Source organism: Polypterus senegalus, chromosome 3 (assembly GCF_016835505.1).
Source record: "Polypterus senegalus isolate Bchr_013 chromosome 3, ASM1683550v1, whole genome shotgun sequence".
Classification (NCBI taxonomy): Eukaryota; Metazoa; Chordata; class Cladistia; order Polypteriformes; family Polypteridae; genus Polypterus; species Polypterus senegalus.
In genome coordinates this window covers 148,896,928-148,916,925 of record NC_053156.1, presented here as the reverse complement: position 1 = coordinate 148,916,925, position 19,998 = coordinate 148,896,928, and the positions used below count along the sequence as shown (strand labels likewise).

The following is a 19,998-nucleotide window of genomic DNA, read 5'->3' as shown; positions in this document are numbered from 1 at the left end:
TATATACCGGTACATACAGCATTTGGTACTATGAAAAACAGTTTAGTTACCTTATAATCTATGTAAAGAAACTGTCACTGAAACTACTGGTATAATTTTCAATGACCCTATAATACTATTTGTCAGAAGGGAGAAGTGAGAATAGCAACCAAGTTCAAAGGCTGAGGTCTTTAACAATCCTGTGCATGTTATGGATATGCTACACAGAAGGCTGCTTGGTGCCATTTGTAATCTGCGCTACCTGCAATAATACTATATTGATCTGAGCAGGTTCCATACAGCAGGATGTTGTGTATGGATGGACTCCACTTTTGGACTTGTAAAAGTTACTTCGAATATACTGAGAAATTCAAGGTTCATTAGACATCTGATAAAGTAAAGGCATTTATAAGCCTTCTTAACAATTACTAAAATGTGTTGTCATTTTATACTATTGACTAGTTATGCCACCAGTCTAAGAAGGTTTAAAATCTAAGTAAACAACAAAAACTTCAGCATATTCAGCACTGGAATACATTGGAATGTATTTTGTAAAGCATATAGTAATACAATGCACTGCATTTCTCATTTCAACAGATGGGTCATCACAAACATTATCACTGGTTTTATGAATCCCACATCAATTGACATATAACAGACATGGCAACCAGACGGACACACAGACACTTGTTCTTTTATTAAAGACGGATATGTCTAGTTATCCTTGCTGAAGCATATTTTCCTAAACTACGTAAACGGGTATCCCAAGACTATTTTTGGAATTTTAGAAGAAATACTAAGCAATAATAAATGATTAACCTCAATATCATATTGCTTCTAAATTTGAGGCATTTCACTGTTATATCTCACAAGGCTTTCTACAGCTTAAATATAGGAAATAAGCTTGTGCACCCTTATTAAAGGAAAACCAGTTCAGTACACATGAGCTTGTCAAATGAAATTGATTCTACAAAAGCAAAAATTGAACATATCCTCTAAATTGAATTGTAAACAATGAATTTCAGTCTTCCCAAGTTACAAAAATAAAAATGACCAATTAAATAAATGAAGAAAACAGCTGTAACTTAGATTGCTGACAGGTTGAGACTCATCAAATCAAATAATGAAAATAACTACAAAATAAATTATTGTTACAAAACAAGTGAAGAAATTCTGAAATATAAATAAAATTCTGCAGAATGAAGATGCCTGCCTCTTTTTACTTTTTTTTTTACAAGTCAATTAATGGCTGAATTATTATGAATGACAGGTCACACATAGTCAAATTTAATTTAGTAATATAGTTTGTGTATGTAACAGTAGAAGCTTTTGCTACAGGCAGTGAAGTATGAATGTACACTGAAAAGCATGAATAACTGCACTTAGCATTTGATCCATGCCATAAATTTTTTTCACTCATGCCACATGGAGATTCTTATACAAACAGTACAGAAACAAGGTTAATTTAATTTGCAACATGAAGTGCCAAGTTGTTGTCCTTCACTTCTATATTCCTCCAGCCAAGCTCACCACTATAATTAACATATTGTTCTATTGCACTTGTGTTTCTAAACTTTAACCAATTTAATATTTAATGAAGGGAAAATGTCATAAGTTGTTTTTTATAAGTAATGTTATTATTGAACTGTGTCCGTTCCTTGGTGTTATTTTAGTAACAAGGGAGATGTCGAGGCTATGGGTATTTTAGTTATGGATTATTTTCACAAAGCAGGAATAAATCTGTATACAGTAGTGACTCCAAGACGGAACATGAATTAAAATGGGTCAAGTTTCAGTCAAGCTATTTTTTTAGTTTTAATTTTTAATGTATTTAAAGTTTTAATGTATGAAGTTTTTGATTTCATTTTTCAGTTTTTGTTTAATCTGAGTTTTAAATTTTTTTTTTACTGTTGTCATTTAGTATATAATTCATGTTAATACATGCAATTTTACTGTCTGACATAACTCAGTGTTTTCATGAAAATGCATTAGTTTAAGGCTTCCAGTATAATCCAAAAAAATGCAAAAAAAAATCAGTGTTCTCCAATATCATTTATCACTTTAACCTGTAACACATTTTAAGCAAATTGTTATTTAAAAAATTGCTTAAAATTTTTGATACTCTCTTTGTAAGCAGTAGGATCTCTACACACGTATAAAGTAGAATCCCCGATTCAATGTGCTTCATTTAACAAAGGTTTTCGTTATTCAAGTTTAATACACAAGTTCTTATAATTTATAAAAACTTTGCCCTGAGAAGCTGGTGACTGTGGGAATGTGGGCATCACTCACTCATAAATCCCCAACTGCCCTCTTCCACTTTTGTAAGTGTGTCGCCAGCAATGAGCATGTACACACTCTCTGTTGTTTCAATTACTAAGGGTTTTTGCGTTTATACAACAATGAGGTCTGCATAAAAAACTCACACAACATTTCTCATACAGAAAGTCTAAATGCCATTGAAACAGCCACTCTGTATATTGCTCTGCAGGAACACACTACACCTGTCCATTTTAATGCTGAGGCAACTGTCAAACACTATGGCAAGGAGGTGGTGAACATTAAACTCACTACGGTATGAAAAGTGGCCTAAAAATTATACTGTACCATATAAAATGGCAAAATCTTTTATATGCGTAATTTTTAATCCAAAATGGCCATGGCCATCCATTTTAACAGAGTTTTCTAAGTTAGCATCATTACACTAGATAATCAGGGTTCTACTGTATATTTATTTCAGACATTTCTTGTTGCTGACATTTTTTTTTTACATTAGTTTTAGTTAACCAAATGATTATTTCATTAAGGACATGGTTTGTTTTTTGTTAATGGGAATAACATTGCATGAAAATGCATTGTTTTTCCACCGTGTATGATATATTCACATTGGCTAAACAATTAGGAATTCTAAGAACAACGTTTCAACTGTGGTAATGATTTTTTATGAATTGTTCATTGTAAGTCAAAAGACAAATACTAACGTTTAACAGCATAAATAATTAAAGCTGATTTGGAATGATGTTTCATAGGATCTGTTACACAATAAATATCGTTAAAATATCATTCATAACCAGAAATTGAACAATACTGACAAATCAGACAGGTGATAAGGCTCAAAAGTGCTTGTTGGAAAAAACAAGAAAAGATATGCTTACTTGCTTTTAAAACATTATTAAATATTTTTTTGTTAAAACCATAGCAAATAAAAGTTTAAACATCTGAATGACATGAAATACAAAGGTGTCAACTATGTGTTATTTGGGGCTAGTGAAATGCTTTTTCCGTATGGAAGGCTATTATCAATAGTTAAGTAAGGCCAGGAGTAATCTTAGTTTTCAAAGCTGGGAGAAAACCAATTATGGAAGATGAAGCAAATAAACAAAGAAAATGCTAAGCATTTGCTTGGGCACTGTAGTGTAATGCATTAAAACAGCAGCAATAAAGGCAGTCAGAAGACAAAAATATTTAGCAAAATGAAACTTTGCTCTATATTTTGGTCCAAGCGCTGATGGATGCTCCCTGCATTACCTAGTATGTATAATATAGCCCATGTGGAAAATCATCAGGATTGCATGATAAGGGATTTCCACTGCTTGAAAGGCTCCTGACATTTTTTAATAAACAAACTGACACTTCTAAGTTTTCAGTCTAAACTATAATCAAGTACAACTCTCCACAACTAAAGTCACATGTTATCAAAGTAAAAGGACAGTTTGTGTCATATTTGTTATTTTGCTATATGGCAGCATTCTAATTTTAAATGAGGTCTTCCTAAACTGTGGAACAGGTTTGGTTTCAACTACGACTTCCACAAATGGCAGTCCTCTTTGTCGATGCATGATCACATTCACCTTCACAAAATATATTCTAATCAATATATACAGGGATTCTGGGAATTTGCTTTAACAATGGGGCATCCTCCTTTACCACTTGTAGTGAAATTATCATATGCCTTTACCTAAAAAGATAAAAAATAATATACAGCCTAATGCATATTTTATTCTTCTGGCTAATTTCCAGCATTTAGTTTCTTCAGCTTGGATATTTTAATGGTTTGGCTGATAACTAGTTGAAACCATGTGAAGACTGAGATTACCATAAAAAGGCAAAATGGAACCAGTATTTTGGGACACAATACCTTATTTGAAACAAGGAAAAAAAATACTTGAGCCAGTATATAGTTATTATGATGTCCGTATATAATGTCATATTAAACTTACTTGATCCTTTGCAGTCATACCATCCATTTCCCTTTTCTTTTGTCATTTTTAACTGTGTCTGTAGCCTTAAACAAGCCTCAGGAGTGGTCTGAAAAAATATAACTGGTAACTTCTTGGCACAGCACCATTCACAGCAGATAATTTCAGAGGTGTTTAGATGTATTGACTCCCTCCCATCTTCAGGATAAGCTATGGCAAAAGCACAGACAAAACATAAAAGCAAAAACTACTATTAAAATTCACCTAAAATGTGCATATTCTATGGATACTAAAACAAAGGTTATATCCATTTAATGTTTAGCTCATTTAAATAAACCCAAGGGCTGTAAGGTGATGAAGCCAATCCCTGCTGCATTCAGCAAAAGGAAGAAACCAGTTGTACATGGGGAACCATCCATAACAGCTAATAAGCACAAACCAACACTTGCTCACAATGAACCAATTTTAAGTTATCAATCTACCTAACCTGAACATTTTTCACATGTGGAAGGAAAACTGGAGTAGCCTCCAGTGAAACTACCTAGAGTAGAACAAAGAAAAATCCACACAAACATGGAGAAAAAGAAAGGATGCAAAATAAATAAATAAATTGGATGAAATTCCAAGTCAAATTCATTTCGGAACAAACATTGTATGACAGTTTATTGGTGTATTTTAAGTGGTCACTTTATTAGGTACACATGAGCAATAACACAAATAATCTATTTATGTAATGATTAAATCATTTGAGTACAAGAAAAATTTTGAACTGGAGTATATTACAAAAGCTCCAATAACTGAAACAGTGAAAATGAATTTGTGCAAAACTTCTATATTAAACAATATACATAATGTAAACAATGAGGACATTTCAACTGCTACCTTTTGTCACAAACAATAAGCCTATTTTAAGTGCTTCTTTTTTGACAAATGTATATTTACTATTGTATCTTAATTTAAGCTGTAGCATAATGGTTGACTCATCAGCAATAATTACTCTCCTTTCAGCGAGGTACTTTGTTGCAAAGCTGTACAGGTCATCATCATAAAATGTATAGTAAGACATTTAAAATACTGTGCAAATTCAGGTATACAGATCCATCACCATTACTAAGAACATGTTTTTTTTTTTGGGCTGGTCTATTAAATGATGAAATTAAAAGGAAGGCTCAAATATGTGAAACGCTCAATCTTGAACATGAATTCCACTTCTCCGAGTGGTTAAGTTACTATGAATGTGCTTCACAATAAAAGTGGTAATACATATTTAGTCTGGGATAGGGTGGCAACTATGGTGGTTGCTGCTGCTGGTAATGTTCATATAAACTGGAAAGCATTAACAGCTAACATAAACACATCACGGTATAACAGTACAATTTCCCACTTGTGCTATATTGTAGCTTCCTAGACCACAAAGTATTAGGATAGTTTAATTTGTGAGACCAAGTGCCAAGGCACTGTCCTTCACGCCTACTTTCCTATAACCAAGTCCAGCACCCTTTATTTTTAATAACTTGTTTAGTACTTGAATCTGCCTTCAATTACCTACTAAAAACAAAGATCTTAGAAATAGGTCTGCATAGTAACTATTGAACCATTTTAGCTTATCATCCAGTGTTATACTGCAGAAAATGAAGTTTGGGAATCACTAGTTGGCAGCCCAAAGTAAAGAATCCTAACCCATATCCATCTGTGTGCCTGCAAGGGTGCTGGAAGATGGTCAAGAGTAAATTTATCACAAACGTATCATAAATCTTTCTTCACAGAAAGAACCCTCGATATGTGGAATAAGTACCCAAGCCGCATGGTAGACAGTAGCATTTAAATCTCAACTTGATTATATGTTGTATTCGGGTGAATAGGGGCTAACAAGCTACATCCAGTGGAACATTCTGTTCTCATCAAAAGCTTTCTAATGTTTTTACTTATATAAATAGACAACACAACAAATACCACACAAATTACTAGGAATGCAGACTACTAACAGACCGTAGGACTGTGCCCCAAAACAAGTGAATAAAACTTTGTATATCAAGTTTGTTCTATCATTTGCAATGATCTTTGTTTTCGGAAGCAAGTACACTCAAGATAAAATGCCTGTGGACCATCTATAAGCAGACATTGTCCATAAAAGTCAACTAAATGATAATGCTCATCCACTGCAATAAAATTCTGTTTCATTAGTCTGCTTAATCTTACAATTGCAGAATTAAAAGTACACCACAGATCCTTTGTATTATTAGTAACTAGGCAATGCAATGACAATGTGATCAAAATGTTCTGTAAAACATATTGTCATTAATTGAGAGTATTTAAACTTTAATACATATATTTTTGTCAGATTTTTTGGTCTTCAGTGGAATAATAAAAAAATAAATAAATAAAAATACTGAATTTTAAATGTAGAGATAAATTTCAGTTTGGCATATGTAATGAGTCTGTGACTGCAAAGGAGAACAAAAGAAAACTATAGTATTGCCCATTGATCATAATTAGCAAATGAAGTAAAGGAGGTAAACCAATACCAACTTTAGAAATAAGCAAAAGCCAAATCATATTTTGAATCATAGTTAATGAGGACCATTCAACTTCACTATACAGTGGTACAATGATGTGTTATTATTCTAGCAAGAGTCCAAGCTGTATTTCTTGTCTTGAAGAGAGATGAAAGTCCAGCCGAAAACCAGGGAATTGGTCTGTCCTGTATTCTATAATTGTTAAAAGGCACATGCTTATCAAACACGGAAAGAAAAGATGTATTGGAAGGTTTAAGTGTTAATTCGATATCTTGAATTTCAAAGGGATGTATAATAAAATTTTAAGTGAAAAATCATTCTAGAAAGCCTGCTTCTTAAAATTTCTCTGAACCATCATATGAGCAAATGTCTTTTCTTACCAGGAATCCGAATACATGCTATTAGGCAGTGATCACTTAAACCACAGTCAGACACCTGAGGCAACAACTTTTTTTACTCTTATTGAACAACATCAAAACTATTAAAGTCGAGCCTACTGGGATCAAAAAATCAATTATGAAAGATTACTTAATTCAAATAATCAGATATGGTATTTAACCAGTTTAAATAAAGTAGACAAACCCAAGCATCACACGAGTTACTAAATGGTACATGTAGATCTAGTAATTTACCAATTGCATAGGAGTAAGCTGAGGGAAGCCTATAGATTCACATAACCACAAATTAATTTTACCCAAGATTCACTTTCAGAGCTAGAAATTCAAAGCACTTTTCCATTGTAACAGCATTAACACCATCTATTTATACAGTACATTTTCAAACAACAATGTAGCTCAAAGTGTTACAAGATGACAAAGATTAGGTAATATACTGTATATTAAAGCATAAACAACAAAACAAGGTAAGGTAACAAAATTGCAATTGAAAAATCATGATTTAGGTTATATGGCTTCACTACCTCCTTTCACCTTTCTGTCCTTTCTAAACAGATCATTATCATTTAAAGTTACTTCAAAAATCATTAACTTTATTTCTTTAACAGGGTTTTGTTAATGCCATAATATTGATTCTGTTTTCAACACCAATACTTAGAAGTGATCCAACTTCCCATGCTTAAGCAGGATTCCAACATTTAAACAAATTACCGACTTTGCTGACTGACCTTTCTTAATCTTAAAAGTGAGATTATGAAAAGATTTTATGGAAAAACTCAGACTCTAAAACCAGAGAGACCAGCCTAGAGCAAGGGGGTGCCAACACATATGTAATGAAATTGGGTCTGGGTTGACTGTAGCAACACAACTATATTCATTTGCTTGTCAAAAGTAACTAAAGAAGCAGTACTATTTCTAAGATGGTTAATAATTACCGGTATGACTGAAGTATAAAGAAGTATCAAAGCACTCCAGTCTTCGTCTCAGATCACTGAATAGTATCCATGTCTCACAACCATATAGCAAGACAAGAAGCAACAGGACTCTAAAGATTTGGACCTTTGTCCTTTTGCATAAATATTGGGAGAGCCACAAACCCCTTTCCAGCGACCTCACAACCCCCCCCATGCACTCCCGATCTGTCTACTGATCTCAAAGGAAGAGTCACCAGTGACATGAATGTTATTGCCGAGGTAAGTAAACCTCTCGACAAGGACGACACCCTCTCCGTAGACAGACACACTGCTGATGACTGTGCCTAAGAGGTAATTAAAGGCCTGGATCTTGGTTTATATCCAGGACACTTACAGGCCCAGACATTTAGACTCCTCGCTCAGTCTCTTGAGAGCAATGTTCAGAGGCCCCGTTGACTCAGCGAAGATTACAGCATCATTGGCAAAATCAAGATCACTGAATCTTTCTTCGCCGACAGATGCCCCAAAGCCGCTAGACCCCACGACCATGCCCAACATCCAGTCCATGCAAGCACTGAACAGAGTAGGGGCAAGAACACCCCCCTGACGAACCCCAGAATCAACTGAGAAAAATGTAGAGGTTCTGCCTCCACTCTGTGCATTACTCACGGCACCAGTGTACAGGCTGGCCATGATATCCAGCAACCTTGACGGCATCCTGTGTTTCTTTTGAGAATACTTGCATACCGCTGGCCTGAATTTGTGTCGACTGAACGGTTGCTCATGGAGTCCCAAATGAGGCAAATTATCTGCATTGCGAGGGAGCGTCCATTAAGGCACTACAGCCGTGTGAAGCGATTCCCCAATGGTGATCAGGCTGGCAAAGATCCTCATTGTTGAGGACCCGAGGGGCTGAACCAGGCCAAGGGCATGCCCACGTAACACCTGGCTGTGGCAGATAGAGGGTCATTTCCAAAGTCTGGGACTGCACCGTGTTTCTGCCTGGGGGGGTTGCCAACCAGGATCCTGAGCTGTTTTGTTGTGTGGTGGGTGCGAACAATGTGCTGTACCAGTGCATGCTCCCCAACCTGACCTGGTTGAAGTATTACTATTTATTTTCCAGGAGATCTAGTACCTTTAGGGCAAGAGCACTGTAAAACTACAGACATTCCATTTTGATATGAATAGGATTTAAAATGTAATTGAAGAGTATAAAAGTCAGACCTAAAATCATTAAAGCCATAGGATCAAACAGTATAAATATAGTCACCAACTCAGCCACAATGTTCGCAAGGCAGGAAACATAAATAGGATGCCAGTTCAATTCAGGACAAATTGCAATTCCATACCAGGCCAATCTGACTTTACCAGTCCTCATAAAAAAGCTTTGTCAAATACTAGTTTTAAAAAAAAAAAAAAAACTGAAGAAAAAAAAACTGGAAAGAGAAAACTACTTCTATGTGGATATTAGTTTCCTGGGTAATTCAGTGCCCTTTTTGATTTTTTTTTTATGCATGCATAAAGCACAGCACTGTTTATAGGTTTTCCATAAGCATAATAATATCTTTGCATTTGGATTATGCCACTCGTCCAAGGCTATGTTACCAACAAGCAATGAAAATTTTATTTGCAACTGATGGTACATTTGGAAATATGCCCATTTCCTATTTTCGTTTGTACCACTTTGCTGCTCTAGGGACAACAATTTGGCTTCATCATTATTCTGGTAAAAAATCCACATGCATTTTTCTCTAGGTAGTCAAATTCTACTTAAATTTGTAGACTTCTTTGTTTGACTTTGTAGACTTCTTAGCATTATGTTTTCCCAGGAAAAGCTATTGATTTTTTTTTTTAAAACCAAAAATTTTACCAAATCATGTAAATACCAAAACATCAACATAAATATAGTAGAAAAGGTATGTCTAGTTCCACTGCTGTACTGATACAGATTCAGTACATTCTGATATAGTCACTAAGTCATAGGCCAATGTTGAAACAGACATTGTAGAATGTTTCTTGAAACACTTTTCTTATATATTTTTCTGTTGCTTACATAAGAGGGTAGAATGTCAGTGCCTGATCTGCACACTCAATGTGGTACCTTACGTCATAATAAGCTACCACAGTTCAAGGCTTAGTGATTTCCACATCTCCCTTGACACAAACAATGACAATTGCCACATTGTGAACAGTTCTTAGGGGGCTAATGTCTTCTTGTCGTTGCACTTGATTGCAATTATTTTGTCTTTTTGTCACGTAGCTACTGTCGCACCACTCTGAAGCTTCCCATGACCTAATTCATCCAACATAACAAGGCAACTAGGCCATACAGTGTCACATATATCAATTTCACTTTGCATGTCAACATTTGAAGACCAATTCACATCATTGTTACTATCACTCGAATTAAGCAATGTTTCAGTTCCAGTTCATTTTATAACTGCCCTGTAAATCTTTTAATTTGCCATTGTGTTTACTGAGATGGCTCCACTCTGCTCGTGAATATTGAGGAGTTACCTTAGAGTTAGTTAATACTGCTAGTTAATACTGTCCCAAGTGTTATTCAGGCTTAAAAAGATAAAGCAGATCATTACATATCACCCTGAATGTGACTCATGATTAACAGTAATTGCATAGAATTCCGAGCACACTCAGTGTTAATGCCAAGCAAGTTAAGATGAGGTGCTAAACTGGTTGACAGGTCTAAATAAATTAGTGCGATAACAGTGAATGTTGTAATATGCATCCCACAATGCATTGATGTCATGTGGTGCCTGCCTTGGCCCTTGTGCTTTCAGAATAGTTCCTGGCTACTAGTAGAAGAAAAAAAAAAGAAAAAAAAAAAAAGAGGAATTTGTAAGCAGAGGAAAAAGAACATGCACAATGTAAGTAGATGGCCCAATATATACTTGAAAGGAAATATTTTTTTTTTTACACTTTTCTCAGTAAAGGCCGCACAACTTATAGAATAACTAGTATTAAAGTAATGAACTATTTAAAAAAAATCATACTCACTTTCTGTTTCAACTTTGATGTAATCAAGGGTAAACTGCAAAACGAAAAGAACTTAAATTGTATTTGTTTCCACCAAAGTTGAGAATGATCAAATATAACTGAAGAGCTGAACAAGTGCCACAACCAAATTTACTTACAATCACTGGATCCGTCACTGCTCTGCGAAGAGATCCTATACGTATGCTTCTACATTCTAGAATCATGCTTTCCAAGTTAGTAGCTTGTTCACAGGCAATAGGTGTTTTGACCTGAGATACTTTTCTCCGCTTATCAGGAATTAAATTTCCATACTAAGGAAAAAATATTTTAGAGAAATTAAACCTTAAAATGATCCTCTTTTCATACTATTTTGGTTTTCTAAACTAGGATACAACAAAAGCATTTAAAAAAAAAAAAAAAAAACTGGATGTAGAAAATGACACACTACAAAATACCTGGTCCTTCATTCGGGCCTTTCTTGGTATTATTATTCTGGGTTCTGCTTCAGGAAATATGCTACTCAAAGCCTGCTCAGCAAGCTCTGTACTGTCTTTCATGGCTGCCTCTGCTTTCCCTCCAGAGGGTGTAGGAGATGACCGAGCAGAGTCCGCAGGACGAGGTGAAACACTGTCCATTCTGCTTACACTTCCTGTGCTGGCATTTTCTGTTTCTTCATCTTCATCATCACTAGACAAAACAACTTAAAAAAAAAAATAAATAAATAAAAATTTAACATGGTTAATAAACAAAACAAACATTTTCTTTCTTTTTGTTGCAACATATAATGGACTAATAGCAGTGAACCCTTTCAATGGTAGTTACTTTGAAAAACTGATGGGGAAAAAAATAAAGAAAATGGACTTTAGCTTCTGTATATTAATAATATATACTAGAGAGTCAGTGTTGTTTCTTTCTACCTATATGGTTTTCAACATACTGTAGTTTCTGCTATAATTCCATACACTACAAAAGCTATTTCCACCTGCACACAGTAATGTGCTGTGGGGGTTGAGTGCTGTTTTATGTTTCATTTTTTTTTTCTAAACGTAGATTTTTTTTTTCTTCTAGCTTGATTATGGAGTCATTTGTTGTATAAGATCAAAAAGTTCAAGTCTTCCCACCTTCAACACTATAAACAAAAGACCACTGCACGCTGTTCATACGTATCTTATGTTAGCAGTAAGGAGTAGGAGGTTAGGAGCATGCTATTATACAGCACATTGGCGCACCCACCACCTGACAAACCAACTCAGGATCCCAGATTAGGACCCGAGAGCAGCCATGAAAAGGGTGACACCTCAGCACCACACTAATTCAGATGGAATGGAACCAGCGTGAGGTTTTCTTTATGGTGGCTGGAGTGCCAATTCTGCCACCAACCCCTAGGTTTTTCCCTGCAGGTTGGAGGGCCTATATGCTGGGCTGGATGCAGATTAATGTCATACCCAGGACGGAGCAATTGAAGGTTAAGAGCCTTGCTCAAGGGCCCAACGAAGTAGAGTCGCTTTTGGTGTTTATGGGAATCGAACCGGCAACCTTCCGATTACCAGTACAGATCCCTAGCCTCAGAGCCACCAAAGCCAACTGATAAGATCAAAAATAAAATAAAATAAAATAAAAAAATACTAATTTTGACTCCAACATCTCAAAAACCCAAATTTTCACCAGTAGTTCTTTTTTTACTTACGTACATTTAATGTTATTTCTTGTAATTTTATCATGTACTGAAAAACTATTTTATTGTGAAAATTTATTTTTGTTTGTTTTATAAAGAATATTATGATGATTTTGCCAATTGTGGGGGATGCATAAAATAAATATGGATTAATCTGTGCATCTTGGGAAGTCAGAGACTTAAACACATCGCATAATCATAAAAACATAAAATACAAGTTATAAGAAATGGCATCATTACCACAAACGGACAACTATTAATGAGAATTTCAAATTAGACCAACTAAGAATTTTGAGCATTTACTTCCAGCAGGCGTCCATTTGAAAACCTAATTTTGTAAACAATATTTTTTTTACCTACAATTTTTCTAAGCAATTTCTAACTTTACTATTTCAAAGCATAAAGTCAGATGTACCTAATATGCACAGTCATGCGCCGATTTACTGGTGCCTGAGCCAAGGACATTTGTACTTGTGGCCAATGTTTTGTTTTGTTTTTTTTTAACTGATGAGCAGGTGTGAATAATAGATGAGCTAGTACTTTCCTTTCACAACTAATGTTTTCAATCCCCCTACATTACACAAGCTTTCCCCAAAGTATCATCGATTGATTACTGTGAAGCACCAACAAATGAATGAGCTTTCCCCATGATGTAATGTACATCACTAAGCACCAACACGTGATTGATAAGCATGGGAAGGTCACCCATGAAGTACTGACTGATTGGAATAAAGTGTCGAAACATAATCAATGAGCACTTCCCCAGTAGTGTATTGGGAGCAAAGCTATGAAGAACTTCCACACTGCTGCACGAGGAGGTGGAGTGAGTGACAATTCAAAAGTCCTGAGCATCCTGAAAAAAGGCAGCAGAGACTTGTTACTGTTTGTGTTATTCCATACTGGCAGTTAAAGTATGTTCCCTAGGAAATAGGGAGTTTTGAAACAGGCTGTGCATGCAAGATATCTGCAATTTAATGAATATTCATTTGCCATTCAGTTCCAATCTAACAATCCAAGCAAGACCTCTACGTTGCTCAAAGTAAACACTCAGATGGATTCGCTATATCTATAGATGCAACTTTTCTTTGTTCACAATCACAGATTGCAATGAATGACATAGTTCTAGTACATTGCCACCAAATTAGCTTTGTGTCAAGCACAGCAACACTCTTGTGATCATAAATCTTCAGTGGAATGGAGAGTGCTGAGTACAATACTGCAGCATTCATATTATTTTAAGATTACTGTAGCACAAACATTTTCTATTGATGGAGCACTTAACATCAAGAAATGTAGTCCTGCTACATAATAGCGTAACAGGAACAATCTCTGATGCGCAACACATGTTGAAAAATCAGATATATACGTGCAACATTAGTTTGGTTAATAACATTAACTACATGCTACACAACTGCTTACTCTGCCACTGCAATGGTACTGTCTGCTCAAAAAAAAAAAACAATATATGGGTGAAATAAGGCTGAAATTCCAACCTTCTTTTGCATACAAAAATCATAGTTTTTCCAGTCTAAATACTGAATGAATTGGAATTGAGAGAGCATTTATTTCAGCTTAACAAATCTTAATTACTATAAATTTCAAACTACTTAGTAATGTAACAGTGGCATATTTTAAGCACCTTTTTCTTGAAGTATGACAAGAGGTGACTCTCACTAACACCAGGTCCTCTGTGATTGACATTCAGTTATGGCCAATGAAATCCACAGAATAATTCTCTGAGAAGTGAGAAGGATTTGGCACTCTCTCTCATTTCAAGAAGGGAAAGCTGACTGATGGCGGAAATGACCAATGAAATCCATGAATTCTGACTCCAGTCACTAGAGGTACTTTCACACATTCACAAATAAATGCTGTTTTCTATATGAATTACAATGGCATAGTTTTAAATGCTATTCAATAAATACCCTGTCAATTGCACACTAGCTTGTACATTATGTACAAGGACTAATGTGGTGGAAACCAAAACTAAAAATACAAAAACATTTTTTTTTTTATTTAGATGTAGTTTTCAGACATCTTTTTACTTTTTAGTTTTAGGTAACTGTAGGACAGACTAACAACATCCATCTTTTGCTATGGTTACAACACAGGTTCTGGCTTAATGCCGGGTAAAAAGTTTTAGTTTGTCTGACAGACATTCTATGGAATGCAGCCTCTGCAGCTTATTTGTTAAGATGACTGATACCAGACCATGCAACATCCGGGAATAGCTCTCAAAGGCGCAAGATGGACACCCAAGTTCTGAACAGATGACCAGAACTAAAAATGAATAACACTGATGGACAAAACTTTGCTCTAGTGGTCAACAAATAGGATGAGATTACATACACCCCGGAAACCAATGGCAAGACTTTTACTCCTTTTTTAAAAAAAGACCCTAACTCATTGCTTCCCTTTGTCAGTTCACTGCTCAATCTGGCCATAACTTCTGCTAAATAGTAGGGCTGCAAAGATTAGTCAACATAATCGACAACGTCAACTACAAAACAATCGACGACACAGATTTTTTTTTATTGTCGACGCCTCATAAACAGAACCTTCAATAGAGGCTCGAGTCACAAAGAACCACATTGTTTTTTGTAACTGCAATGCACTACATGAACGTCTGGGGGCAATATAGTTTGTTATTGTTTGCCAAGATTGCACACAGTCCTACGAAGAATGTCTGAGGAGAAGAAAAATGAAGAGGAAAATAAATGTGGTTGCAATGGCAAGTCGGATAATGTTGGGGGAAGGAGATGGAAAAAAATTGAGACAGAAACTTTCTAAAGTGTGGGAGCACTTCACCGAAAAAGAAAAAAAAAAGTTGAATGCAGATTATGCAAAGCGGAGCTTTCTTTTCACGGCTGCACCATTGTGATGCATGAGCATCTGAAACGAAAGCATCCTGAAAGCATGTGATGCCGCCGTCTCTTGAGAATTTATGCTGGCGCTGTTAGTTAGTTAGGGTCAATTCAGGAGGGGAGGGAGAACGTAAACGTGACTGAGAAGATAAATGCAAAAAAGCTAAAAAAATTTTTTGCAATAATATTGCATTAGTGCGATGATGTTTTCTGATTGGTACTATTCAGGTCATACAATGATTTCTTAAAAATGTCACATATTTGTCTTTTTTTTTTTACCCCGTGCTGCGAGCCGACACCAGAAGCCATGAGCTTATTCAGTGCTAGCAGCAGCACGTAGGTGGCCAGTTGCTTGTGCTATAACAAGCTTGAAAAAAGAAGAGCATTCATGGCTCACTTTGCAGAGGAACATTCTTTGCGTGGGAGACACGGTCATTAAATTACGACCGCAAGAAGGTACGCGAATGAATAGGAATAATGTTGCATCCGTGCCACAATGTTTACCGAAACGTACTATAAGGTCATAAAATGAATAATTCCAAATATCATATATACCTATGTCTCTGTTTTTTTGTCAGTGCTGCTTTGACATCACAGGCCTTAAGGCGCATACTAATTCAGTGTAAGCAGGGACACTCAATAAAATTGAATAAAAAAAAAAATCAAGTGACAATGAGATACGAATAAGGCAGATTCTCCAGTGTTTGTGTGTCAACTTTTATCCATCCAGATCAGAGAATTTCCAGTTTGATTGTCTTAAAACACCACTCACATCTACAGTTATTCCCAGTTTCAGATAAAAATTAACAGCATCAGATCCCTGGGGATGGGGGTGTTAGTATGTTTTGTGATCATGACTGAAAGAATAAAAGTGAAAAAAAAAAAACAAAAAAAAAAACCTAACTTTTACAAGTACTACACATTTAATACAGTGGCTGTTACAGACGCAAATCAAATGTATGTGTTTATTGTATAATATTAACAATGATAACAACTCACTACTCAAAACGGTAAATATACGAGGCAGTCGGGATCGAACCGGGGGACTCTTGATTATAAATCAGCAATTCCTACCGCTGCAACACGTAAGCTATTGTATCATCCTTGAACCTTTTGTGAAAATGTTTATTTGATCTTTGCACTTCAGGCTTTACACATTATATAGTTCATGTCAACATTTTGTCATTTATTACTAAAATATGAAAAACATTTCAGTTTTAACGATGTATTTTTTGGTTAAGTTAAATGCACTTTTTTTGTTTAAAGACTATGTGCACTTTAGTTTGTATTATTTAATGTATTTCTTTTTTATTGTGATGGTCACACTAATATTAAAACATCTGATAATTTTCAAATTCATATGTTTCATTGGTTATTTTAAATTAATTATTATTAATTTTAATTCTGTTAATGCAGAGACATCAGTATGACATTCACAGGTTGACAGTCGTGAGCAGATGAGGTAAGACATGCACTGGAGCCCAGAACAGGATGTGCAACCACAGGTTGCAGGCATCAAAATAGTCAGGCATGAAATAATCGCGACTAATCGACTAATCAAAAAATAAATTGAACGATTAGTCGACTACCAAAATAATCATTAGTTGCAGCCCACTCACCTTGCTAATAACGGGGCCAACCAATTACCAGCCGATTCAGAAGGTGTAACTTTCCTAGTAAACAAGGACACCATGTGTGTAAAAACCTCAAATAGAAACTTCAGTATCTGCTGCAACCAGAAGGTGTGACAAAATGCAAAGAAGAAGCAGACAAGCATCTGATCAAAGAAAGAATGTGCACTGAAGATTCCAAGTGTCTGGAGAAAGACGATCAGAAAAGTACAAAATCACACACAACAAACACAAAAAAGCTAAAGTGCAAACTTAACAATTTAAAACTTATAGTGTCACATACTTGGGGGAGGTTTAATGCAGCCCGGGCGCCAAATTCTTTTTTGCTGCACTTTTTAGGGAAACATCATAGTTCAGCAACTAAAGCATTTTTTTAACACAGTCCCTTCATTTCAGAGGCTCAAAAGTAATTGGTCTATTGACTCAAAGGCTATTTTCATGGGCAGGTGTGGGCAAGCCCGTCATTATGTCATTATCAGATAAGCAGATACAAAGCCTTGGAGTTGATCTGAGGTGTGGTGCTTGCATGTGGAAGATTTTGCTGTGAACAGACAACATGTGGTCAAAGGCGCTCTCCATGCAGGTGAAAGAAGCCATCCTTAATCTGCGAAAACAGAAAAAACCCATCCGAGAAATTGTTACAATATTACGAGTGGCAAAATCTCCAGTTTGGTACATCCTGAGAAAGAAAGCAAGCACTGGAGAACTCAGCAATGCAAAAAGACCTGGACGTCCACGGAAGACAACAGTGGTGGATGATCGCAGAATCATTTCCAAGGTGAAGAGAAACCCCTTCACAACAGCCAGCCAAGTGAACAACTCTCTCAAAGGGGGTATGTGTATCGATATCCAAATGAAAATTCTTGAATGGCCAAGTCAGTCACCTGATCTTAACCCAATTGAGCATGCATTTCACTTGTTGAAAACTAAACTTCGGACAGAAAGGCCCACAAACAAACAGCAACTGAAAGCCGCTGCAGTAAAGGCCTGGCAGAGCATTAAAAAGGAGGAAACCCAGCATTTGGTGATGTCCATGAGTTCAAGACTTCAGGCTGTCATTGCCAGCAGGGTTTTCAACCAAGTATTACAAATGAACATTTTATTTCAGGTTATTTAATTTGCCCAATTACTTTTGAGCCCCTGAAATAAAGGGATTGTATTAAAAAAAAATGCTTTAATTGCCTCACATTTTTATGGATTCTTTTTGTTCAACCCACTGAATTAAAGCTGAAATTCTGCACTTCAACTGCATCTGAGCTATTTCATTTAAAATTTATTGTGGTAATATACAGAACCAAAATTAGAAAAAAGTTGTTTCTGTCCAAATACTTATGGACCTAACTGTAGGAGGAAATTAAACAGCTATTTAAAAATTTCAATTTAAAAAAAAAACAACACCACACCACAAGTGGTTCCTGGCTCAATGAAATGTTCCCCAGAAAAACAACCTTGAACAGATGGCACCTATGAAAGTCTCACTGTATTTGAAAATCTTCATAATACATTAGTACACTCTAGAGACCGCGCAAGGTAGAAAAACCTGAGAAAACTTGGCATATTGGAATGGCAGAACCTGGAAATATATGTTTATGTACTTCACCATACATCTAGGAAAGACCATAAATGACAGCATACAAACTGAATGAGTTTCTCTCTTACCACATAATCGTTGCCTGCTACTTTTCCTCATTAGAGTCAGGGAAATAAAAGGGAAAAAAAAAAACAAATTCCATGCTGTGCCAGACAGAGACAGGTATGTTTTAAAAAATAGGCTCTATATATGTTTTTTTTTCCAGACGTCTTTGTGTCAACTACTGAGGATACTGCTATGTATAATAGAATAAAACAGTGAACTTTCCTATCAGATATCCAATAACGGGTTAATTTAAACAGCAAGGTTAAAGGTGTTGAACTTGTATAATTCAGTCATCTACTTTAAGAGTACATTTATTTGTATTGCTTGTTTCTTTTTACCAATGCGTGCGGGGCATGTTTATGTCAGGATTCCATTAGTGTATCTCTGAATTTGCTAGGTATTCATTCTTGCTACACTTTCACTGCAGTTATTTTTTGTTGTTACTGGTTATGAATGCCCTTTCATGAGTATCTTTTTAGTGTTGTAAAGAAAACATGAGAGGATCAACAAAATGATACACTTTTAATTTTGGTGAAACAGAATATATGTAAAACACCTGCGGCACAGCACGAAAAGCCAAATATGTACACCAAAGAAAATATTTCTCAAATAGTGACAAAACATAGCAATAAGGGTGTAAGGCTGTATATATGATATTTTAACCTTCAATACAAGTAAAAACAGTCTTGTCTGGTAAACAAGTCAAACTGATTTTGCATATGGACAAAAAGTAACAATATTTTTAAAAATGAACACTATACCATAATGTAATGCATCTAATGCCAAGCTGTTGACATTATGGTCAGGTCTTCTAGTTCGTTTTACTCAGAAACAAAATTTCATAAGACACATAAAATAATGTATTACTCCACATTTGCCAGAGGTACTGACCACATGCATGCTCAGAAAATGCTCAAATCTGACATTTGCAAAAGCAAGGGAAGGCTAAAGATTGTTCCAGACAAGTGCATTTGTGTGAACATTAGTGACAATTAGGATTTGACTTAGAACTTACATTTGACTTAAATTTTTGATTAGCTTCTTGGTATGACTTATTAAACTGTTGTAAATTCAACTATATCAACTTTGCTTATTTGGGTCAATTAAGAAAGCGGACTTCAAAATAATAAGAACTTTATCTGCCTCTCTATCTCAAAGACAACTGTGATGTCATTGGTTTCAAATGACTATAACC

General features: G+C 35.5%; 1 protein-coding gene across 12 annotated transcripts in view; it reads right to left on the bottom strand.

Moving 5' to 3' along the window:
- Window positions 1-19,998, bottom strand: part of senp6a (SUMO specific peptidase 6a) — a 136,251-nt gene that overhangs the window by 32,243 nt on the left and 84,010 nt on the right. For all 12 annotated transcript variants that reach the window (XM_039748061.1, XM_039748060.1, XM_039748063.1 and 9 more), the window contains 4 exons: window positions 11,453-11,697; window positions 11,156-11,308; window positions 11,019-11,052; window positions 4,200-4,388 (listed from right to left, as the gene is read on the bottom strand). In XM_039748061.1, the coding sequence (XP_039603995.1) occupies window positions 4,200-4,388; window positions 11,019-11,052; window positions 11,156-11,308; window positions 11,453-11,697 (621 nt within the window). The remainder of the gene's footprint in view (window positions 1-4,199; window positions 4,389-11,018; window positions 11,053-11,155; window positions 11,309-11,452; window positions 11,698-19,998) is intronic.